This window comes from Lithobates pipiens, unplaced genomic scaffold (assembly GCF_037356315.1).
Source record: "Lithobates pipiens isolate NorthernLeopardFrog02 unplaced genomic scaffold, aLitPip1_a1.2 Scaffold_10, whole genome shotgun sequence".
Lineage (NCBI taxonomy): Eukaryota > Metazoa > Chordata > Amphibia > Anura > Ranidae > Lithobates > Lithobates pipiens.
Window position 1 is genome coordinate 213,631,469 of NW_027507686.1, and position 25,911 is coordinate 213,657,379.

Consider the following 25,911-nt stretch of genomic DNA (forward strand, 5'->3'; position numbering starts at 1 on the left):
TCCGAATCTTCACTCCCCCCCCCCCCCCCTTAATCAGCATTCATATGTAAGGACACCACATGAAACAAATCTGGACTTTACAGCACCAAGGCAGCCTTTTCTGAAGGACTTTAGAACATGGAGCTTTATTGTTTGCAAATGCTATCCGTACTTCTGGCCATAACTCAGAGGAACATTCAGTGCGAAGTTCAAGATGAAAACATTATTCGATACATCGAGAAACGGATTTTGGGTCTGGAGGTATGTAATGCATTATTCAATCTGACAACACGCCTTCCTTTAGCTGGATTTAAAAGGATTTTCAATGTTCAGCAAGGAAGTGGAAAGACGATCCACTCATCACACACAAAGGACTGACAAGGGGTTTCTGGCTTTTGGTCTCTTGCCAGTCAGCGTTTTTTACCATAAAAACATTCCGTGGCAACTGATGATGTGCTCTCAGCAGATCAACTTTTTTTTATTGCAAAGCAGATCCTATCTCGGAATAACATTGTTCTGAGTTCTCAGTAGTTGATGGAGGTCTAAGCAGGGTGAATCTTACTGACCCTAATTGGACCAAGAATGGAGGTGTTTCCAGAAAATGATCACTATTAGTGGTGACTCTTGCACATATAGCAAGCTAAGCATATAATATAGCTATAGTCCAGGCATGTACTGGCCATAGGGACTAACGGGAGTTTCCCGGTGGGCCGATGGCTCAGTGGGCCACTCTGCTGTAAGGGGGCTGGTGATGGGACACTCTGATTTAAGGGGGCTGGTGATGGGACACTCTGATTTAAGGGGGCTGGTGATGGGACACTGATGTAAGGAGGTGCTGATAGGACACTCTGATGTTAGGGGGTGCTGATGGGGCACTCTGATGTAAGGGGGTGCTGACGGGACACTCTGATGGGGCTGTAATGCGACACTCTGATGTAAGGGGTGCTGATGGGACACTCTGATGGGGCTGTAATGCGACACTCTGATGTAAGGGGTGCTGATGGGACACTCTGTTGTAAGGGGGCTGGTGATGGGAAACTCTGATTTAAGGGAGTGCTGATGGGACACTCAAAATGTAAGTGGGCCGGTCTGGATGAAGTCCAGGGCCAAATTTCTGTCCCAGTCCAGCCCTGCTATAGTCTGTCACTTCTGACACTTCCAACATTGTCAATGGCTTTCTCTGGCCAACAGCCCAAAAAATGCCGACCACCCCTCTCCCCCTTCCCAGCCCTAACAGTAGCAAGCCGTGTGCAATCCCCAGTGAGAACAGAAGCTGTGTGTGGGACTATGTTATAGTATGATATGATGTATTATAGCTCCTAACTATCTGTCACTTGGAGGAACTGTCCCTCTTTTGAGAACAGATTCCTCACTTCCTCTTGGTCTGATGTGTACATCTCTATACTGAATGTACTATTTTTCTACCAAAAATGTTATACTGCACTAACATTTTTGTCCGACCTCTGTATTACTGCATTTTTTTTTTAAGTCACACCAATATAAAGAAAATTTTGAGGTCAAAAAAGCACTTGTGTGGTTTAGCCAATCATATTGGATCTTTGTGGTCCATGTAGCCAGGGCCAAGGCAGGGATGTTTTCTTTGCCTACAAATTGTGTGCTGAAAGGTTTCCCTCTTTATCATTTCAGAAAGGTTGGAGGTATGACTGCAGGTATTAGCCCTTGTACACACGGTCGGACATTCTGACAACCAAATCCGTTGGATTTTGTTTGATGGATTTTGTCCGACCGATTTTGTCCGAAACTGTTGCATACACACGGTCGGACAAAGTTGCCGGAAAATCCGATTGTACATAACGTGATGGCATTATTTCACTACGACAGGACTACGTTCAGGCTAGTAGCCAATAGCTTTGGTCTAGGAATTTGATCTGAGCGCGCGTGGCACTTTGTCCGTCGGAGTAGGCTACACATGATCGGAGTATGTCCGATGGGAGCATTTTGGCGGAAAATTTTACGGACGAGTTGGAAAACTTGGTTGCCAGTCCGATGGAGACCACACACAGTTGGATTATCCGACAAAATGGTCCAATAGGACACATTCCGTCGCAATCTCCGACCGTGTGTACAAGGGCTTTACGGGCGATGGTGGATTTTGGCAATATAAACAAACCAGTCATGTGACCCACCTGCATATTTAAACCTGACAGTGCCTCTTTGGTAACCTAAACTGAACTGTTCTAATTAACTACCGTTACTAACTAACGTTACACGGTAGCAAACTAAACTTTCCTTGCAACCCCTACATTTCTGCATTTGCTATTTTCAAACACCAGTTTAAAAAGGTAGTGTTTAAGAAAAGCATTGGTGGATTTAAATAAACATTTTTAATGATTGCTAGTTTACTTATTTGTGGATATAGTAGAAATGTGTCCTTTTACTAAAATCAGTCTTTCTCAATTTCTTTTAACATGGAGGAACCCTTGAAATAACTTTATGGACTCCGAGAACCCCTGCTAACAAATACTAGCTCATGGTAGATTAGTGTGATGGTCAAAGAGAATAATGCTCCTTGTGGTCATCAGAAAAAATTCCCCTCATACAGATAGCTAAAAAGATCATTGGGGTCAGTGGTTACTTATCTGAGTAACAGAAATTTCTCATGGCTTAAGGTACCTCTAGCAACCTCTGGAGGAACTTGGTTGAGAAAGGCTGGCTTTTATACTTTGTGCCAAAAGCTGTCCTACTTCCTAAAGTTGTAGCAGACCTACAAACAAATTAAAGTTGTTCTTTAACATGTTATTACAGCTTTAAAAGTAATTTTCAGGTCTGAAGATTTTATTAAAATAAAACCTGGTAATCCTGCCATAAAGATACTTGTTCAGGCACCTCCTGTTAAAGGCCAAAAACACTCTCTCCATGTTTCCTAAGTGCTCTCCTGCACTGTCACTCTATCACATGTACTCCTGGTGGAAACTTTAAAGTGGAAGTTCACCCTAAAAATAAAATCTCTAAATCTACTGGCATCCACAATCTAAGACTAACCTATCTAACCCTGTTAAGATGAAATCACTATACATACCTTTTCTGAAGCGGCTCCGGTCTCCAGTGGTAGAAGCACCGCAGAGGAAACGGCTTACAATGGCTGGGAAATGCCAGGGAAGTGACATCACCCACAGACTTACTATGGGGCTTTTATTGCTGGCTGCCCCCTCTGCACCCGCCTACACAGAGAAGCCACCGCAGACAGCTCAGCGTGGGACCGGACTTGAGCAGCTTCAGAAAAGGTATGTATAGCGACTTCGTGCTTACAGAGCTAGATAGGTTAGCCTTAGATTGTTGATGCCAGTAGATTTAGAAGTTTTAGTATTAGGGTTAACTTCTACTTTAAGTGACCATGGGCACACTCAATACTCAGATATGCTCTTTTTTTTGTCACCATCAGGAACCCCAACATGAGCATGCCACTCAGCCACTACTGAGCAAATGTATGTAGACAGAGTGATTGAAAATGTAGTATGTAGATTGAAGTGGTTGAAAAGAAGCTGATGTTGGTCTGCCGTATTACCTGTTTCACCTAAATAGCTGAAAAGAGGCTAAATTTGCTTTGCAGCATTGCCTCATCCTGGGCTTATTTGCTCGACAGCAAAAAGATGTTCATAGCGGCCAAAAGGATGATTTTTCAGGCCTGGAAGAAACCTACAGTCCCGTTCCAGGGAGTGAGAGACCGTTTGATCATGGCCATGATGCTTAATGAACAAATGTCTAGTATTCTAAACGACTCACGCATTACGTTCTTAAAAGTTTGGGAACTATGGTTGATGTATGCTTTCCCTGATCTTCCCCTGACAAGCGTGGGTCAACTTTAATGAATGAATGAGTGACTTGTATAGTGCTACCTATGTGAACTGAATCTCCTCAGGGTGCTTTCTTGCCACTGGTGTCCATCGGCAGCTTTTATGCAGTCCTTTAACCTGTAGGGTCCTGACACACTTACAACATTGACATACACATATTATGGGCAATTTTTTTTTGGACAGGGTCTAATTAACCTACCAGCATGTCTTTGGGGTGTGGGAGGGAACTGGGGTACCCGGAGGAAACCCACACAGGCACAGGGAGAACATGCAAACTCCAGGCAGATAGTGTCATGGTCGGGATTTGAACCGGCAACCCTATTGCTGCTAGGTGCAAGTGCTAACCACTACACCACTGTGCTGCCCCTTTAACAGGTGTGCCAGGTCGGTCCCAGGTCCTTACCTTCCCTTTCTCCCTTTCCCTTCCCTCTTTTCTTTCTTCCCTGTCTTTGCTCTTGTTTCCTCTCTTTTTATGGGTTCGTTAACCCTCTTTAGATGTTTATTGCTGTCCAGGACTACCCACAGGGGGTACTTGACAGATATGTCCTGGCTACTTTGACAAAATGTGGCGTTTCCCCCAAAATTTATATATGTACTGTTTAAGCTTTGAGAAGTAGGCCCTCCTTCCTTCGTTTATACAGTGTGAATGTGAATTTATGTCCTGGCTACTCTGGCAAAAATGTGGGGTTTCCCCCAAAATTTTCATGTCGCCAGTCATAGCCCCTGTGTGGGCAGACTAGGTGCTTCTTTTTTGTATCACTGTAAATTTGATATATTTGCAATTCAAATGATTGAACCAGAAAAGAAGCTGATGGAGAGCGATGGCACTAAAATGAAAAAAAAGAAAAAGAAAAATAATGTTAAAATATAGTATTGTGTGAAAAAAATGGCAATTGCTTATGATACACAGGGCTTCAGGTAACGAAATGTCATTCGCTTACGGTAGGATTTACATCTACTTTATCTAGGCACAGATGTCTAAAAGGAACCGAGGAGTTAAAAGGCCTGAAAACAAAAGATTGCTTATTGCCTTGATAACTTGAAGGCTCCATTTACAATGAAGCTGCTTTGTTTTTAATGTGATGTGTTTCAATTGCATTTCCAGTTCACAGAAGGAAGTTCTGAATGTATCTGTAAGCTCAGGAGATTCATTAGTCCTGCTTTTAGCACACACACTATGCTGCTTTACAATTCATCCTTAGAGCATAATACTTCTGCTTTAGGAGAGCTGTAGCAAAACAAACACATATATGTATGTATTAATGGGGCACTTGTGTATAAAGATAACACTGCTTTTCAACCGGTAACTAAAGAATGAGGCGTTTATATAAAAATTACTTCACAGATATGATATGCTGAGCATCGTTTGTGTATTAAGTTTTGACATAATAGGAATGCATTCTAGTTTACAACCCTTTCTGAGTATGAGTACTTGCTGTTTTTATTCACAATGTATGAGTAAGCTGATGTAAGGAATGCCTGTGCTATAACAATACCAACTGATTCAAATTCCACATTTTTGGAACGATTCGAATTTGGATCAGTCGAAAAATGATCAACCGATCCAAATTCTGTGTGAAGAATAGCTGGCCGGGAAGTGAATGAATGAATGAATGAAATACTTGTATAGCACACAATGCGAACTGAATCGCCTCTAGGCCGTCACGCCCTTAATAACCAATGAATCATCAGCTGTCAGCGGGCTTCCCCAACTAGGGTTGCCGCATCATCCCTTTAATCCAGGACGCACATTAATTACACAGGTTCTGTGGCTGATTAAGGTGGTAATTAAACTCACTTGATGCCTTATCTGCATTAAATCAGCCTCAGAACCTGTATAATTAATATGTGTCCTGGATTAAAAGAATGATGTGGCAACCCTATTCCCCACTAGTAGCTGAAATTAAAATGTAGCACCCTCTAGATAGGAAGGTGCTAAAGTGAGGATACTTCTAGCAAAGTGGGAAAATTTTGGCAGGCCTAGCTGATGACTAGGCCTGTTTGTTTTCATTCTAAGCTGGCAGTGGCTCAGGGCAGGTGTAAGAGAACTATTAGAATGCGCCCGACGCGCACATGTGCGCATGGGCGTGCTCACGGGCAATAGCGGAATTCCATGCGCATCAATGCATGCATCGCATGCGTGCATGCGCAGGAGTGCGCCCCTAGCCATAATTGGCCCTAGATGGCCTATTTAAAGCATTGTCATGGTTATGCAATAGAGTTCGTCTGCTTACCTGTCTCCATGCGTTCATTTCTAGAGACCAGCCGAGCCTCACCTGACTGCTTTTATAATCCATCCTCTGGCATGGCTCCACCCTAGCTCCTATCAGACAACTCTATATTAACCTGTGCACTGCTAGCCAATCCTGCTGATCAACCTTTGTGTGTTAGCTTCCCGTTACCTGCCTTGTACTCTTCTACTGTTTTCCGTTACAGACTTTGGCGTGTCCTGACTATCCCTGTTTGCCTGTGATCCTGACCTTTTGGCGTGTCCCCGACTATTCTTGTTTGCTTGTGGCCCCGACCTTGGCTTTGTCCCTCACCATCCCTATCCTCCTGTTGCCTACTGTGGGTGTGAGCTGGGGGACCCTGGGGGTCGCGACCTGGAGCCAGTTGCAGCCAAGTCCATCCTCACCACTCGAGGCTCTGGTGAACACCTGCTGGCTCTTAGACTCCACGCCCCAGAGAATCTTACGCTCTAACCCCGGTGGGATCCATCTTGGTGTTCTGGCGGCCCTGCCTTCCTATCACCTTGACCCCTGTCCGCAGCAGTCAGCCGTAGGGTCCACAACCTTGCTGTGCACTCCTAAGCCCTACGGTGTGCATCTGTCACCTGGGCTCTAGGTGACCTGACAGTTTGATCAGCCATGGACCCGGCTGACATGCCGCTTCCTGCAGTCGATCCTTTGCAGGGCATAGTTCGGAGACTTGAAACCCAGGAATCTAATCAGACTCAGGTGATGCGATTCCTTCCAGATCTGGCTTCCCGCTTCGAGCAGCTACAGGCTTCCTTGGGGACCCCGAACCTGCAGCCTCAAGTACAGTCTGCGACTGCACCTATCGCACCAGTCGTATCCACGCATTCATTAGTACTGCCAGCTCTGTCCCGTTTCTCTGGGGACTCCAAGGCCTGCAGGGGCTTTCTCAGTCAATGCACCATTCATTTTGAGCTCCAGCCTCAAAACTTTGTCCATTCCAGAGACCCAGGCCATGTCTGAGTATGTCACAGAGAATCTGGAGAGAGGTTTCATCGGGAAATCCTCATCGCCTGCAGGAGCAGGGTTCTTTTTCGTTGCCAAAAAGGATGGTACCCTCAGACCCTGCATCGACTATAGAGGTTTAAACGCTGTGACTATTAAAAACCGTTATCCCTTACCTCTAATATCTGAGCTATTTGACAGGTTGAAGGGGGCTTCCATTTTCACTAAGTTGGATCTCAGAGGTGCACATACAATCTCATTCGAATACGGGAAGGGGACGAATGGAAGACCGCGTTTAACACTAGGGACGGGCATTACGAATACCTGGTTATGCCTTTTGGTTTGTGTAATGCTCCAGCTGTGTTCCAGAACTTTGTCAATGAAATATTCAGGGATCTACTGTACTAGTTTGTTGTCATCTATCTGGATGATATTCTCATCTTCTCCAAAAATCTGCCTGCTCACAGAAACCATGTACGCACCGTACTTCAGCGCCTTAGAGAGAACAATCTCTATGCCAAGATGGAGAAATGTTCCTTTGAATGTTCCGAGGTCCTGTTTCTGGGATGTTTTGTTTCTAGTGCGGTTCTTCGCATGGATCCCGGGAAGGTCTCAGCCATTACCAACTGGCCCCTTCCCGCTAGCCTCAAGGCCACACAGCGCTTTCTTGGCTTCACAAATTATTATAGGCAGTTCATAAGGAATTACTCTTCCATTGCTGTGCCTATTATCGCTTTGACCAAGAAGGGTGCGAATGCCAAAGACTGGCCTCCTGAGGCTGTCTCTGCGTTTCACGATCGGAAACAGGCCTTTGTCTCTGGACCCCTCTTGAGGAGACCAAATCCTGAGGACCCATTTTTTATTGAAGTAGACGCTTCTTCGATGGGGTGGGAGCTGTGCTTCTTCAAGACTTTGAGAAGAAACGTCAACCATTTGCTTTCATCTCCAAAAAAAATTCTCAGGCAGAGAGAAATTATGCCATTGGTGATCAGGAACTTCTCGCAATTAAATTGGCGTTGGAGGAGTGGGGTCATCTCTTGGAAGGTTCCCCTCACTCCATAACGATCTTTACTGATCATAAGAATCTACAGTACCTACAGAATGCTAAACGTTTGAACCCCAGACAGGCCAGGTGGAGTCTCTTCTTTTCTCGTTTTAAATTCACAATTACGTACAAACCTGGTTCCTGCAACGGTCGAGCTGATGCGCTCTCTAGGTCATTTGACACTTTGGACGAGGAGTCCAAGCCTGATCCTGAGCCGATCATTCCTACCTCATGCATTGTTGCCCATTCTACCACCCTGGAATCAAAAATTCCTCCTGGTAAGACCTTTGTTCCCACGGAGCTAAGAACTAAGATCCTTCGTTGGGGACATGATTCCAAGGTGGCAGGTCATGCTGGGTTCCTCCCATCCTTCCTGCTCATCAGTCGTTACTACTGGTGGCCTAATCTCCACTCGGATGTTAAAGACTATGTTAAGACTTGTCACGTCTGTGCTCAGTCTAAATCTTCCACTCAAGCCCCTGCTGGTCTTCTCATGCCCTTGCCCATTCCTAAGGAGCCCTGGTCTCATATCGCCATGGATTTTATCACTGATCTTCCACTGTCAGAGAATAATACGGCCATTTGGGTAGTAATCGATCGGTTCTCCAAGATGGCTCATTTTGTTCCTCTTCCTGGTCTCCCTTCTGCCCCTGCCTTGGTTCCCATTTTTGTACGAGAGATTTTCCGCCTTCATGGTGTTCCTTCTCATGTCGTTTCGGACAGGGGTGTGCAGTTTACTTCTCGTTTTTGGAGAGCCTTTTGCAAATCCCTCGACATTACCTTGGATTTTACCTCTTCTTATCATCCCCAATCCAATGTCCAGACTGAGAGAGTTAATCAGGAGTTGGAGGTCTTTCTCTGTACCTTGGTCTCTGCCCATCATGATGATTGGGCATCACTATTACCGTGGGCTGAGTTCTCCCACAATAATCATGTTAACGTCAGTTCTCAGAAAACACCCTTTGTCACTGTTTATGGAAGACATCCTCAGCTTCCTCTTCCTATGACTGGTTCTTCTGACATTCCAGCTTTGGCTACTGTTCAGGAATCATTCAATTCCATGTGGGCTGACATTCATGATTCCCTCCAGAAAGCTGCCAACAAATTCAAGAGTTTTGCTGACCGTCGCAGGCGTAAGCCACCTTCTCTTCAGCCAGGAGACAAAGTCTGGCTCTCCACCAGGAACATCAAACTCCGGGTTCCTTCTCTCAAATTTGCCCCAAGATTCATTGGTCCATACACCATAATTTCTAAACTGAATCCGGTTTGTTTCAAGCTCCAGATTCCCAAAAGCCTCAAAATCTCTAACTCCTTCCATGTTGCCCTTCTGAAGCCTTTAGTCCTCAATAAGTTCTCTCGTCCTCTCTCTACCGTAGCACCGGTCTCTGAGGATGATCAGGAGTACGAGGTTAGCCAAATTTTGGATTCCCAACTCTGTAGAGGCATTCTCCAGTACCTCGTGCACTGGAAAGGTTTTGGTCCTGAGGAAAGGTCGTGGATTTCGGCTTCCGAGGTCTTTGCACCTCCTCTGTTGAGGAAGTTTCATTTGAAGTTCCCCTCTAAACCTGGTCCCAGGCGGGGAAGGGGGAGGCCTCGTAAGAGGAGGGGTACTGTCATGGTTATGCAATAGAGTTCGTCTGCTTACCTGTCTCCATGTGTTCATTTCTAGAGACCAGCCGAGCCTCACCTGACTGCTTTTATAATCCATCCTCTGGCATGGCTCCACCCTAGCTCCTATCAGTCAACTCTATATTAACCTGTGCACTGCTAGCCAATCCTGCTGATCAACCTTTGTGTGTTAGCTTCCTGTTACCTGCCGTGTGCTCTTCTACTGTTTTCCGTTACCGACTTTGGCATGTCCTGACTATCCCTGTTTGCCTGTGATCCTGACCTTTTGGCGTGTCCCCGACTATTCTTGTCTGCTTGTGGCCCCGACCTTGGCTTTGTCCCTCACCATCCCTATCCTCCTGTTGCTTACTGTGGGTGTGAGCTGGGGGACCCTGGGGGTCGCGACCTGGAGCCAGTTGCAGCCAAGTCCATCCTCACCACTCGAGGCTCTGGTGAACACCTGCTGGCTCTTAGACTCCACGCCCCAGGGAATCTTACGCTCTAACCCCGGTGGGATCCATCTTGGTGTTCTGGCGGCCCTTCCTATCACCTTGACCCCTGTCTGCAGCAGTCAGCCGTAGGGTCCACAACCTTGCGGTGCACTCCTAAGCCCTACGGTGTGCATCTGTCACCTGGGCTCTAGGTGACCTGACAAGCATGCTCTGACTTCTGAAAGGTGCTGACTGGTCTTCAGCTGTGTCCTGATATTCTGAACCCTGTTAAACCTGGCTTGATTCCGTTGCTGAACTTGGCTTCCCTCGACCCTGCTTTGGACTCTGATTACTGGTTCCTGCTCCCGGCTTCCCTTCTGATGTTGCTTCCGCTTATACCTTGGTACATCGCTGCCCGCCTGTTGCTGAACCTGGCTATCCTGGCTTACCCTGCTCCTGTCTCCTGTTTGGCTCAATGTTGTCTCCGAGTGCCAATGCTAGCTGACCATCTTTTCAGCTTCCCTAGGTCCAGCTCTTCACCGGATGCCTTGCCTGCACCTCCAAGCCTGCAACTATACTTACATGTTCTGCACGCAATACTTAAAGGCACTCGTGTTCCTCCTGACCCTAGCTACCATCTTTTTCACCTCCAGTGGGGCAGGGGCTGGAGATACAAGCAAGGCCAACCTCATCATTTCAGACTCCTACCAGGTACGTGATATAAGGGCTGGGTGACTCACAGGTAACATCACTGTCACCTACCTCTTCTTTCTAAAAGGTGCTAGAAAGGAAGAGAGGAGAAGTGGTGCTGCCTGGGGTATTCTAATGAGCCTTGACCAATCCCCAATTTGGATTGGCACTGGGCAGGCCTCCTAATATACCTAGGGTCATCCAAGCTGGGGAGGAGTTGCCAGGTGTAAGAGCTGGAGTGAGAGAGTGTGGAGGCTGTCGGGCCCACGGGGAGCTCCCCAGTCTGGTGGGGGGGTGACCCTGGGCCGGGGCTCGGGTTCATCCAGGAGGAGAGAAGAAATCCTGCAAGGAGAGCCACATGAGAGAGCAAGGAGAGGACAGCGGGAGAGAACACTGCTAAGAAACTCCAGGAAGGACAACTGGTTGCAGCCAGGAGGGCTGGTGAGTGGAGCACAGTCGGGAGGACTGGAGAGGCAAGCCTGAGAGAACTTGGAGATTCCAATTTGAGATGGGTGCAGAACCAGAAGAGAGGACTGTGGGACGGGTGATGGAAAGAGGTGTACAGAGAACAGTTGGCACCTGAACCACAGGGGCCTGAGGTCTCTGCCTGCAAAAGGCAGTTCACTGAGGCCTGGCTGAGTTAGTGTCAGGCATAACCTTACTGTGCTAGCTAGTCTGGAAGAGTAACAGTCTGCATCAAGGGAAGTGCTGATGGCATTACAGTATGCAGCAAGCAAAGTGCTTGAGAAGTAATGGTATGCAGAAAGTGAAGTGCTGGAGAAGTGAAGGATAAGAGGTCTTAAACAAGAGTTGTGCTGGAGAGAATATTGGAGTGTATATACTAGAGTGTATATAGAAGTCCCAAGCAAATTGCACTGAATATTTCTTTGCATCCCATAATTTCTCTTTTCCCATCCAAGTTCAATCCCCTCAATAAAAACAAAAATAACAAAGCTTATGGACGGTTCTATGTCTCTGAGTGTCTGAGAGATGTCTGCCAAGTTGGCTAGGGTGGCAGGTAAACCACTACATCCATGGCTACAAAATTGCAATTAAAAATGTAGAAAAAATAAAAGTGTGCCCCCCCCCCCCCCAATCCATACCAGGCCCTATGGGTCTGGTATATATTTTAAGGGGAACCCCACTTTTTTTCAAATTAACTTGCAAAAGATGAACCTTAATTGCATTTTTTTCAACGTAGGTAACCACTTAACAATTCTTTATTAAGTAGGTGTCAGATGTTTGATATTTTTGTATTGCAAATGAAATTAATAAAAATGTAAAATAATACTTAAAGTTAAAAAGAAAAACAATACCATGACTGTTTACTGTCTTTCAGGACAGACTGCTCAAGTGTGAACACAATGTCCAGCTGTACCTCCATGAATTTCAAGAGCTGTCACACAAGTTGGTGTCAAGTCTGGGGAAGTTCAGTAAATATAAAGAGGAAGTAAAGGGTGAGATGGAAAATATGTGGGAAAGACTGGAAAGAGCTGAGTGGGATATTGACTACCTGGAGAGTGCAAGCTCCTCAAAAGCCCAAGTGGAAGTTGATGACCAACTCATGGAGAAGCAACTTCTTGAACAGGCAGAAGAGAAGAAGAAGCTACAGCTCAAACTCAGTACGAGTGAGTACAAATTAATGGTCATTCTGCTACAGTGCCTTAAAAAAGTATTCATACCCCTTGAAATTTTCCACATTTGTCATGTTACAACCAAAAACATAAATGTATTTTATTGAGAGTTTATGTGATAGAGCAAGATAAAGTGGTACAAAATTATGAAGTGGAAGGAAAATGATAAATGGTTTTAATTTTTTTTTACAAATAAATATCTGAAAAGTGTGGCATGCATTTGTATTCAGCCCCCCTAAATCAATACTTTGTAGACCCACCTTTTGTTGCTATTACAGCTGCAAGCCTTTTTGGGGATGTATCTACCAGTTTTGCACATCTAGACACTGAAATTTTTGATCATTCTTCTTTGCAAAATAGGTCAAGCTCTATCAGAATGGATGGAGAGCGTCTGTGAACAGAAATGTTTAAGTCTTGCCACAGATTCTCAATTGGATTTAGGTCTGGACATTGACTGGGCCATTCTAACATATGAATATACTTTGATCTCAACCATTCCATTTTAGCTCTGGCTCAATGTTTATTGTCATTGTCCTGCTGGAAGGTGATCCTCTGCCCCAGACTCAAGTCTTTTGCAGACTCTAATGCTGCGTACACACGATCGGAATTCCGGCCAGAAAAAGACAGATGAGAGCTTTTCATCAGAAAATGCGACCGTGTGTATGCTCCATCGGAATTAAGCTGTCCGAATTTCCGTCAGCAAAAAATTTATAGCATGTTCTCAATTTTCCAGACGGAAAAACTTTCTGTCGGTAATTCCGATCGTGTGTATGCAATTCCGACACGCCAAAAATCACGCATGCTCAGATTCAACTACGAGACAGAAGCTATTGGCTACTGGCTATTGAACTTCCTTTTTCTAGTCCCGTCGTACGTGTTGTACGTCACCACATTATAAACGATCGGAATTTGATGTGACCGTGTGTAGGCAAGACAGCTTGAGCCGAATTCCGTCGGAATTCCGTCTGGAAAACCATCAGAGCTTTGTCCGATGAGAATTCTGATCGTGTGTACGCAGCATAACAGGGTTCCTTCTAAGATTGCCCTGTATTTGGCTCCATCCATCTTCCCATAGACTTTGACCAGCTTCCCTGTCTCTGCTGAAGAAAAGCATCCCCACAACATAATGTTGCTACCACCATGTTTCACGGTGGGGATGGTGTGTTCAGAGTGATGTGCAGTGTTAGTTTTCCGCAACACGTAGCATTTTGCTTTTAGACCAAAAAGTTCAATTTTGGTCTCATCCAACCAGAGCACCTTCTTCCACATGTTTGCTGTGTCCCCCACAAACTTCTCACAAACTGCAAACTGGACTTCTTATGGCTTTCTTTTCAACAATAACTTTCTTCTTGCCACTCTTCCATAAAGGCCAGATTTGTGGAGTGCATGACTAATAGCTGAAAGATGAAAGTCACCCAGAGCACAACAATGCTGGATATATATATATAGTAGTAGCACTAATCCCCGAAGAAGCTGCTGGTTATTTTTGGGCTTACCATTACCTTCCGTTCTCCTTGTGACGGTCTAGGGAATGTCCCATGGTAGATGACCCAGTAACTTGAGACTGACTGTTTCAACTTGGGATCAGAGGGTTGGAAAAGGTAGTTCAGGTACTCTCAATGTCAAAGTCCAAAAACGTTAAAGAACTTGCTTACTTTGACTGCATCCAGAGAATAGCCATTGACAGCTGGATGAACACTCAGGTTGGACAGTCCCTCTCTCACAAGGCCTAGCAGGCAACAAGGTGCTTACTCAGGAACAAAGTTTTTGTCACAGACGTTGTTGCAGAACATGTAGGGAAACTGAGCTGTAGAACACTTGTAGGATACCTGGATCTTTCAGCTTGCCTGGCGATATCCACAAGAACGGATTCTTTCGGAAACTTCAGCCCTTCCAGGCTCTTGTTAAGAAAACCAACCCGTGCATGGTGTTCTTCTAAAGAGTCCTCCCCTGGAATGCTCGAAGTACAATGGGCCTCTCCCGAACCGGAGACGGCACCCAACCACCTCAGAATCCTCCTTTAGTTTCCTTGCCTTGGGCTAGCCAGCCCCGAGGCATCAAAGTCGGGTGGATCCGCACCCCTGGCCATAGCCTTCCTGGTGGCTGGTCAGGAGGACCAGGACCATGTAATCAGCACATCATACTGGACCTAAACCCCGAACCACGTGACGGCCGCATCTTAAATACCCTCTCCCAGGGAGCACAGCGAGAGGGCCACTCCCACTGACCTGGCCCCGAAAGAGAGTAACTTAAGCACCTGAACAGACCATAGTTCCACGCCTGCCACCCAAGACAGTGCCCCCTGAACATCTCACAGTCCAGTCAGACTGATACAGAAGTCAAATTTAGACAAATAATACCCAAACCTAACTGCAGTTTAGGTAGAGTTTAATTTTGAAAAACACATACCGCATGCTCTTCAGGAGCCCACCACTACATATATATATATATATATATATATATACACACAGTATATCACAAAAGTGAGTACACCCCTCACATTTTTGTAAATATTTTATTATATCGTTTCATGTGACAACACTGAAGAAATGACACTTTGCTACAATGCAAAGTAGTGAGTGTGTAGCTTGTGTAAATTTACGGTCCCCTCAAAATAGCTCAACACATATCCATTAATTTCTAAACCGTCCTGTGTAGCAAATTTCTAAACTGTCCTGTGGACAGATTCTGTATTTGCAGTTGTGCCATACTCTTTCCATTTTCGGATGATGGATTGAACAGTGCTCCGTGAGATGTTCAAAACTTGGGATATTTTTTTATCACCTAACCCTGCTTTAAACTTCCCCACAACCTTATCCCTGACCTGTCTGGTGTGTTCCTTGGCCTTCATGATGTTGTTTGTTCACTAAGGTTCTCTAACAAACCTCCTGTTAGGTCACCTGAGACCAGGTGACAGATGCACTCCGTAGGAGTCGGAAGTGCACCGCTAGGTAGTGGACCTTAGGACTGACTGCTACGGATTGTACCCAGGGAGATTCAGGACACAGGTCTACAGGATCACTAACACAGATCCCAATGGGAGCTGGAGCATAGATTCCCCAGGGCGCTGAGTCTAAGAGCCAGCGGGTGTTCGCCAGAGCCTCCAGTGGTGAGGATAGACTTCGCTGCAGTCTGGCTCCAGGTTGCGGCCCCTAGGGTCTCACAGCTCACGCTCACAGTAGACTACAGGAGAATGAAGCAGCAGCTGGAACAACAAGGATAGTAAGGGGATACGGCAGAGGTCAGGGCAACTAGCAGAGAGGAACAACAGAGTACACGCCAAAGGTTCAGGGTCACAGGCAGACAGGGATGGTCAGGGACATGCCAAAAGGTCAAGGTCACAAGCAGACAGGAATTGTTGAGAACACGCCAAGGTCGGTAACAGAGACAAACGTAGAGCACACGGCAAGCAGGAAACAGGAGGCCAAACACACAATGAATACACAATGGTTGATCAGCCCTGTTGGCTTGCAGTGCACAGGTTAATATAGGGTTCCCTGATAGGGCCTGGGGTGGAGCCATGCTTAGAGGAGAGGTTATAAAAACCACCAGGTGGAAGTGGCTGGCCTCTTAGTCAGAACACATGAGGGGAGGTAAGCAACCAGAAGAAGATCACTGCATAACCATGACACCTCTGAGGGCATCACAGAACAGCTGTATTTATACCGAGACTAAATTACATACAGGTGGACTCTATTTACTAATTAGGTGACTTCTGAAGGCAATTGGTTCCACTAGATTTTCGTTAGGGGTATCAGAGTAAAGGGTGCTGAATACAAATGTATTTCAGATATTTATGTAGCACTAACCCCCGAAGGAGCTGCTGGTTTTATTTGGGCTTACCGTTACCTTCTCCTCCTCGATTTGTGTCTAGGGGTTTCCCATGGTAGATGGCACAGTAACTTTAGAGACTGACGACAGATCCGCAAAGGGATTTTTATTTGCAAAAAATGTAGTCAACGAACAGTCTCTTAAAATAGGATCAGAGGGTTAGGAATAAAGTTCAGGTACTCTTAGTGTCAAAGTCAATAATGAAGGACTTGCTTACTTTGACTAAATCCAGAGAATAGCCATTCACAACTGGATGTTCACTCAAGTTGGACAGTCCCTCTCTCACAAGGCCTAGCAGCCAACAAGGTGCTTACTCAGGAACAAGTCTCTGCCACAGACATTGTTGTAGAACACGTAGGAAACTAAAACTTGTAGAACACTCGTGTGATACCTGGATCTTTCAGCCAGTTTGGCGATAGCCACGAGATTGAATTCACTTAGGTACTTCAGCCCCATCAGGCTCTTGCTAAGAAACCAACCCCTACGTGGCCTTCTTCTGAAGAGTCCTCCCCTGGATAGCTACGAAGTTGCTGGGCCTCTCCAACTACCGGAGACGGCACTGGACCACCTCGGAATCCTTCTTCGACAATAAGTCGGGAGGATCTGCACCCCAGGCCATAGCCTTCCTGGGGGCTGGTCAGGAGGACCAGGACCATGGAGTCAGAACATACTTCTGAACCGGAACCCCAAACCACGTGACAGCCGCATCTTAAGTACCCTCTCCCAGAAAGCACAGCAAGAGTGACACTCCCACTGGGTGGGCTTCAAGAGAAAATAACCTTAAAGCACCCAACCAGACTGTGGTTCCATGCCTGCCAGAAGAGACAGTGCCCCCTATGGCCAGGATGAACACCCTATAGTCCAGTCAGACTGATGCTGAGGTCCAAATTTGGAACAAATGTACCCAAACCAAACTGCAGTTCAGGTGTAACCTTAACTTTCAAAACATATAGCACATGCTCTTCAGGAGACGGCACTACATTTATTTGTAAAAAAATTGAAAACCATTTATTATTTTCCTTCCACTTCACAATTATGTGCCACTTTGTGTTGGTCTATCACATAAAATCCCAATAAAATACATTTACGTTTTTGGTTGTAACATGACAAAATGTGGACAATTTCAAAGGGTATGAATACTTTTTCAGGGCACTGTATTTATAGGAGTTAAAAAACTGAAGAAAATATTTTTATACAAAACTCAAAATTAGTTATAGGAAGATAGTAGTAGATCTGTATTGTCTTTCTTTTAAATACAGCTGTTTAATCTGACTTAAATATTTAAAGCAGAGTTCCATTTAAAAATGTAAATTCCACTTATCTCTCCCCCCCCCCCCCCCCCCCCCACATTTGACACCTTTCAGGGAGGAACGGGTAGCTATTTTTGACAGGTACCATTCTCCACTTCGGGAAGACGGGGCCACGGCACCCCCTCCCCTCCTTCCTCTGCTGCCAGACCAATTAGAAATCGCAGCGCACTTCGCACATGGACAGTAGGGAGTCGACTGTGAAGCCCAAAGGCTTCACTGCTGGGTTCCCTTAACAGGAATGCCAGTGGCTGCACCCAACAGCCGATACGAAGATAGGCCTGGGTGCCAACATCGTGGCTCCCTGGACAGGTAACTGTCCATATATTAAAGCGGAGGTCCACCCTAAAGTGGAGCTTCCGCTCATTGGAACCCCCCCCCCCTCCGACACCACAATTGGCACCTTTCAGGGGGGAGGGGGGTGCAGGTACCTGTACAGTACAGGTATCTGCACCCACTTCCGGCGTAGATTCTGCAGAATCTACGCCTCTTTCCGCAGAATCTACGCCCCTTTCCGAAGGTCCCCCGCTGCCTGCTGGGAAACACACGGATCCCAGAGACAGCGGGGACCATCCTTATTGCGCAGCGTGACTCGCGTATGCGCAGTAGGGAACCGGGAAATGAAGCCGCAAGCCTCCACTTCCTGATTCCCATACCCAAGATGGCGGCGGCAGCACCCGAGAGACGATCGAGAGATCGGCTTCAGGTGCCGACATCGCGGGCACACTGGGCGGGTAAGTGTCATTAATTTAAAAGTCAGCAGCTGCAGTATTTGTAGCTGCTGGCTTTTAAAAAAAAAAAACGGCGGACTCCCGCTTTAATAGTCAGCAGCTGCAGTATTTTTAGCTGCTGACTTTAAATTTTTCCTGTGGGGAGGGGGGGCAGGGGCTGGACCTCTTCTTTAAGAATGAAGGCAGGATGATATCACATTGGTCCCAAAAAAAAACCCCATGCATTCATCTTGCTGCTCATCACATGCTGCCGCCTACTGTCCGGCGGTCTTGTCAGCAACCCTACATCACTACATGGCCATTTAACCCTTCTCTATACTATCCAAAATGTAAAAATAATTTTTTGGCTGGAGTTACACTTAAAAAATGTACATGTTCCAACTTACATACAAGTTCAACTTAAGAACAAACCTACAGAACCTTGTTCATAACCCAGGGACTGCCTGCAGTGTATTTCCAGCCAAAACCTTTGCATGTAGCAATGCAGCATACATTTTGACAGATAATCTAGCAGGACGCTAATCTAGGGCCTCTCACTTCATCTTTAAATTGTTACTAAACCCACAACAGTAAAATCAGTCTGTATATGCAGTAAAGCATGCTTGTTATACTTACTGTGAAACCTAAGGGGTTAATACTCTGCATTGTGTAAAAAGGCTGTTTCATCCTTTCTTCTCTGATCCTCCCCTTCTTTTACTGCCCCCAATCCATCTGCTGATACAACAGAGCCTTGGGGCACCCTGCACATGCTCAGTTTGGTGTGTATTGCTAGAGAGTTTTTTTTTTTTTTCAGAGGGTGCATGTGATCAGCACAGGGTCAATCAGCACTGACCAGACAGAGGGTCATGCAGCCTTATAGGACAGTCAAAGTAGAATGAAAACTCCTCCTACAAGCTTTAACCAGAGACTGATAGAAGTCACAAGACTGCTATATACTGCTGACGAGAAATTATATTTAGCAGTTTATATTTATTAAAATAATTGCATTTCCATGTTCTGTGTATTGTGGGAGACCAGATATAGTGAATGCAGGGTCCTGGGGTTAGTAACACTCTGAATTCCAATACTCATGAATTACTTCATGTGCTTAATTAGGATCGAATGGCACCTTACCTTCAGAGTCTAATTTTGGGTACACCAGAAAAAGAACCTTTCACTAGCATGCTGGCTGATAAAAAAAGGGTCACTTTTTAACAGTATTGTGCTAGCACCTTTTCTATCTTGTGGAAAGTGATTTTCAATTAAGTAGGTAGTAATGGTGACCACTGCGTCCCCACCCAGTGATGTAACACTGCCTAGTAACTACACTTCCTAACATACATTGCAAACCTCCACCATGCTATATTATGGGAAGAATGATCTGTACATGTAAAGCTGGAGAGTGTAGGTACACTAATGATGCAACCAACATGATAATGCAATCCCACATGACAGGCCAGGCTATACAGTGAGCTGAGGATAAGCCCCTGTACACACGGTCGGAGATTTCGACAACCAAATCCGTCGGATTTTCTCCGTCTGATTTTCTCCGTTGGATCTTGTCCGAAACTGTTGCATACACACGGTCCAACTAAATTGTCGAAAAATCCAATCTTTCAGAACGTGATGACGTAATTTCGTTACGATGGGACTAGATTCAGGCTAGTAGCCAATAGCTTTGATGTAGGAATTTGATCTGAGCATGCGTGGCACTTGGTCCGATCAAAATTCTCTACACATGATCGGATTACATCCGACCGGCCCAGTTGGTCGGGAAATATTTCCAACATGTTGGAAAATTGGGTCCGACGGAGAGTCGGACGGAATCAGTCCGATGCATACCACACACAGTCGGATTATCTGACGACGCGGTCCGATAAGACGCATTCCGACGGATTCTCCGACCATGTGTGCGCGGCATAAGAGTAAAGTCACCCAATGTCTTGAACCAAGGCTTTGTGCAATCAGCAGCCAGGAGTTGGGGTGTTCTGCTACAAACACCTTTATTATGATCACAGCTGTTAGTAGTAGCTTTGTTAAAGCACTCCAAATATCTTGCTCCGTTAGCACCATGGCGTTCCAGATCGCAGGTGGAATTCCCGCAATTCTGCCCGCAATACCAAATCATTGCAAAACTCTTGTGATCCCCATTACTTTCAATGGCACCCAAATCGCAGAGTGATTTTGTTTTGTGATTGTCAACCGATGAATCGCAATAAAATCACACAATCAGAATCGTGGGACGCCTGTCACCCAAAAGAAGTTCCGGAACCTCCGTAAGACTCTTTTTGCACGATTTTACCGCAATATGTCGGGCAACAATCTTGGGTGACTCACCCTGCAACTTCAGTGCCATTGTGTAGGCTAGGGTATATAAAAGACAGGCTAGAGTATATAGAAGAGAGGCTAGTGTATACAGAGAGGCTGGTTATACAGAGAGGATAGTGTATACAGAGAAGCAGGGTATACAGAGAGGCTAGTGTATACAGAGATGCTGGGTATACAGAGATGCTAGCATATATAGAGAGGCTGGGTATACAGAGAGGCTGGGTATACAGAGAGGCTAGGGTACACAGAGAGGCTGGGTATACAGAGAGGCTAGGGTACACAGAGAGGCTAGTGTATACAGAGAGGCTGGGTATACAGAGAGGCTAGGCTATACAGAGAGGCTGGGTATACAGAGAGGTTAGTGTATACAGAGAGGCTGGGTATACATAGAGGCTAGGGTATACATAGAGGCTAGGGTATACAGAGAGGCTGGGTATACAGGGAGGCTGGGTATACAGAGAGGCTAGGGTATATAGAGTGGCTGGTTATACAGAGAGGCTGGGTTTACTTTAATTTTCCATGGATAGCTCAGTTCACTGGCTGCATGAAAAAACATACTATGGTCATCTTAAGAGGTCCTGTGCCCCTTTCCCCTTTCTTTTTGTTATCAGGAGTCTTTTGGCCGGCCCAGTGATGTCACAAGTCCTTGCTCTTCTCCAATGTTCAGTAGTACTTTGAGCCCAGGTTGCATGATTACACTTGGTAGTGAGATGAATGATGCTGGTCATCCTTGGGTCCTGGCCGCATCTAGTGGTGTAAAGTTTTTCTGTGGGGGACAGTGTTGGATGCAAGGTCATTATTGCAACAGGAGATTTTTTTTTCCAGATTATTTTTTTATTTGTTTATTTTCCCTTTTGGGGTTAAGTTATTTGTTAGGAAATGTTAAGAGGGTACATTAGCATAAGAGATTTGTTGGCACCATGAAACCAGTTCCTGGTGCTGAGAGCCTCCTACAGAAAATTATCAGTCCCAAGCTCCCAACTCCTGGCACTGAGAATTAATTTATTAATAAACAAAGCTACTTTAACCTATTGCTTTTCTTGTTTTGAGGTTGTTCAATAATGCTGGCACAAATCAAGTCTTTAAAAACAGTAAAGAGATCTGGGGGAGCCGTTGGCGCTTGGATGAAGAACGCCGGTGACAGTTCAGAAAACATCTATTACTTTACTTACTACAGCAAGGATATGCTCCTAGAATTTGCCAACATTGAAGAATTTACCAGCTTAGATTTTCTGCAAAGAGCAGAATCTATATCACTGCCATTCCCCTGGCAAGGAACCGGCCTCCAAGTCTACAAGAATGAGGTGTTTTTTCATAAGAATGGCACAACAAATGAAATTGTTAGATACAACATCCAGAAGAAAACTACACAGTCTATGCATCTGGAGGGTGCTGGGCTTAGTCCACCTTACCAGCTTTCACCATATACAAAAATTGATCTTGCCATAGATGAGCAAGGCCTTTGGGCCATTCACGCTGAACCTGAAGCCGATGGCATTCTTGTCCTTACAAAAATAGACCAGGCTGACATGGCAGTAACCCACGTGTGGAACACAACCTGCAGCAGCTACAATGCAGAGGCCGCCTTCATCATATGTGGAACTCTATACGTCATGTACAATAGTCCCAGTGGTGGTAGGTCCCATATTGACTGTATTTTTGACACCTCTGATGTCATTGATGGCCATGAAACACCTACTCTGTACTTCCCAAAGCGATACAGCAATCACTCTTCAGTGCATTACAATCCAAGAGACCAAATGCTCTATGCTTGGGATGATGGCTATCAAATCATCTATAAGTTTGAGGCAGCAAAGAAGTATGAAAATTTCTGAATACAGGGGAATGCAAGGGAACGTTGCAATGGGCCGAATTTATCAGCATACCTGCATATAGTCTGTGTTGCCCATGACAAACAAAAAGATTCCAGTTATCATTTCTCCAGTGTCGGTTGAATATGTAAGGAAGACTTTGGCCTCTTGCAATGAGCAACACACTTCTTCATTCTGGTTCTTTGATACATTTTGGCCTATATATTAAAAAGCAGTTCTGTATTACCAGCTAATCAGTTTCTCCGTTTCATTGTTATAGGGCAGGTTTTTAAAACAAAGGAAAATGTTGATTGGCTGCTTTGGACAACAGTTTTTTTCATCTACTGTATATTTTGGTAAATGAAGTCCAATGAGTTCATTTGTTTGTTTTTTTTCATTTTTCAAACCAAAGTCACTATAAACACATATTTACCTAAGAATGATAAATAGAGACTTTTAAAAATGTAATATTAAAGAAAACATTTCACAATTCACTGCTCTAAAGTTTTTCATTTATACCAAAGAAACATCTCTATGTTGCTGTTCTTTCTATTCTCGTCTACTCTTTCCTATACCAGTACAGGTGTTATGCCAATGACTTCAGCCGATTCAGATGTTCAAGCAAACCTGTTAGGAAATTACAAACCTGAAAGCCCTTGTACACACGGTCGGAGATTCCGATGGAATGTTTCCTATCGGACCGTCTTGTCGGATATTCCGACTGTGTGTGGTCTGCATCGGACTGTTTCCGTCGGAATATCCGACGGACCAACTTTTGTAACTTGCCGGCAAAATTTTCAGACAAAATGCTCCGATCGGACATACTCCGATCATGTGTAGCCTACTCCGACGGACAAAGTGCCACGCATGCTCAGATCAAATTCCTAGACCAAAGCTATTGGCTACTAGCCTGAACGTAGTCCCGTCCTAACGAAATAACGTCATCACGTTATGTACAATCGGATTTTCCGACAACTTAGTCCGACCGTGTGTATGCAACATCACTTCCGGACCTCTTCCGGAATTAATCCGACGGATTTGGTTGTCGGAATCTCCAACCGTGTGTACAAGAGCTAACACTTCCCAGCACTGTGACATCCCTCCTACACTTACATACAATGCAACTAAACACTGCTAACACCTTGAATATTTTCTGAAAGTGCGGCCGGCCAATACCAATCAACGTTAGTACCTAAACACTGTTTGGCATGCCCTTGCCTAGGAAGGACAAGAAGAGTGTCAAATGTTCCCCGGTACTCAATGGTGCATGGATTTGAAACCAAGGAGTTTATCAACATTTGGCCTATGGCCTATTGGTTCTTCGGGGCCCAGCACTACTGTAGCTAACTGCTCTCCTCCTTTCTCCTCCAGATCAATTTTTTGGCCTATAGTGCACTTTTGGTTGATATGGAAGCTAGAGTAGTCAATTCAACTGTTTACTCACCTGGGCAATATCCCAGTAAAATTGTCCTTGTAGTTATTAGGCTCTCTGTCCTCCTAAGTCACATCCAGGTCTACAAAATTGAAGAATGCTGAACCCTTTAGTCTGCAGCCCATCATGCTATTATTTAGATGTATCCTTCTTTTCTTCACTTTTAAATCCTACTGACTATTATAAGCCATGTAAAGTTACACATCTGCAGCATGTGTACGAGATAACATATGCAACATTATTTCAGTTGCAATTAGTGCTCTTGTCCAGTGTACAGAAGGCCAGGGGTGGAGGCAGCCCATTGCAATTCTCAAATTTATTAAAAGTAGATCCTTCGGGCTTGTTTACACTAGTGGAAGTCCATGCCATCTCTCTGTAAAGCGATCCATGGTGGCTGCTTCTCAGGGATCAGTAGATAGGCAGCTGGAGGCGATATGTTGTCTTTCCAGTAGGGGCTAGGTTCACACTTGCGGCCAGGGGGCAATGAAAATAGTTGGTTGAGTTATGGGTTTACAGCCCCCAACCCCATTCAACCCAACACAGCAGCAAGAGGGGCTGCATATATGCCAAGACTGGCATGCAAAAGTTGACATGACCCAATGCTTTACATCAGGGGTCTTCAAACTATCGCCCTCCAATTGTTCAGGAACTACAATTCCCATCATGTATAGTCATGTCTGTGAATGTAAGAGTTTTATCGTGGGACCTGTAGTTCTGAAACAGCTGAAGGGCCGGTGTTTGGAGATCCTTGCTTTACATGGTCTATAGTAGTCAATGGAATTTGTTTTTTGAACAGTCTATAGTAGACAGTGGAATTTCAAAGTAAAGAGAAGATAAATAAATAGGAATAATAGCATAATAGTCTCTGACAGACTCGAGGCTTCAGCACTCTGTCATTTATAAGGTCTGGTTGAGATTGAAGAAACTAATAATTGCAAGGAACATTTTTCATTGGGTGTCCACTGAGTGAGCAAATAAATTGACTAGGGTTAGCCACCATACATACCACAAATGTAAGATAGGCCAAAACAGAAGCGCAAAAACTCCCAAAAGGGCAGCCAATATTTGTTGGAGTAATAACTAGGATGGGCATGAGATCACAGAGCTTCATGAGATCAATACATACGTATTGTTGACCCCATGCACTTGCATGATGACAGGGCTCCACGTGTGCAGGAAAGTAGAAATGTCTATTTTTAAATATAATAAATTTAATGGAAAAGAGACAGCTGTTACTAATAAAAAAAACAATATCGGCTTTTCAGTAGGGGTTTATTCATACTTGAAGTCAAATTCACATATTATTCATTATTTATGAATATTTATTTTAAATCAGTTTTTTGTTACTTCAGTCATCTCCTCATATTTTTAAAATCATAATTTTCAATAATTTTTTTAGAAACAGGATTATTAGTATTATTCAACACTGGTCTGATTCAAAGAGGATTTTATAATACCAGCAAATGTATGCAAATTAGTTAGCAGAACCATTTTTGCAGTTTAGGTCCCACTAAGGCCGGAGTCACGCTATTGCATCATGGTTTCATTCCTGAAAAAGGGTCAGATACAGTTTTTGCCATGATTATCTGCATACTTAGTGCATTCAAAATGAAAGGACTTCCTCAATTCAATGCACAGTAATGCGTGACACATCACACAATTGCGGACGCAGCCCTAACCCCATTATGACTCTTAAAGGGTATGTAAATTCTAGGAATAAATGTATCTTATTTGCTTCCTCTTGTTCCTTTAAATATGCCATTGAAAGTGTGTTGTTATACTTGCTCAAAAAAAGAGCGAAAAATTAAAAGTACATATTGATCCTGCTAGAAATCCAATACTGTGTCCTGTGCACTCTGATGTTTTATCTCTGACAGTATAATCAGTCCTGCCTATTTCAACTCTGAACTACACAACACCTTCTAGACAAAGAGGTGTCATATAGTCCTAAAGCACTTCTTGTCCATCGGTGACCAATGCTGCTCCTCCAGTGTTGTCACCCTAGTGGCGCGTACACACGATCTGACTTTCCGGCAGACTTGGTCCGGACCAGAATCCGTCCAACAATTCGATCGTGTGTGGGCCCCGTC

General features: G+C 44.9%; 1 protein-coding gene across 1 annotated transcript; it reads left to right on the forward strand.

The window, feature by feature from the left end:
* OLFML1 (olfactomedin like 1) lies at window positions 1-22,643 on the forward strand. Its single transcript, XM_077460918.1, has 3 exons — window positions 1-240; window positions 12,108-12,396; window positions 21,629-22,643. The coding sequence occupies exons 1-3, from the start codon at window positions 118-120 to the stop codon at window positions 22,411-22,413; spliced, it is 1,197 nt and encodes a 398-aa protein (XP_077317044.1). The 5' UTR covers window positions 1-117; the 3' UTR covers window positions 22,414-22,643.
* Window positions 22,644-25,911: the final 3,268 nt, after the last annotated feature.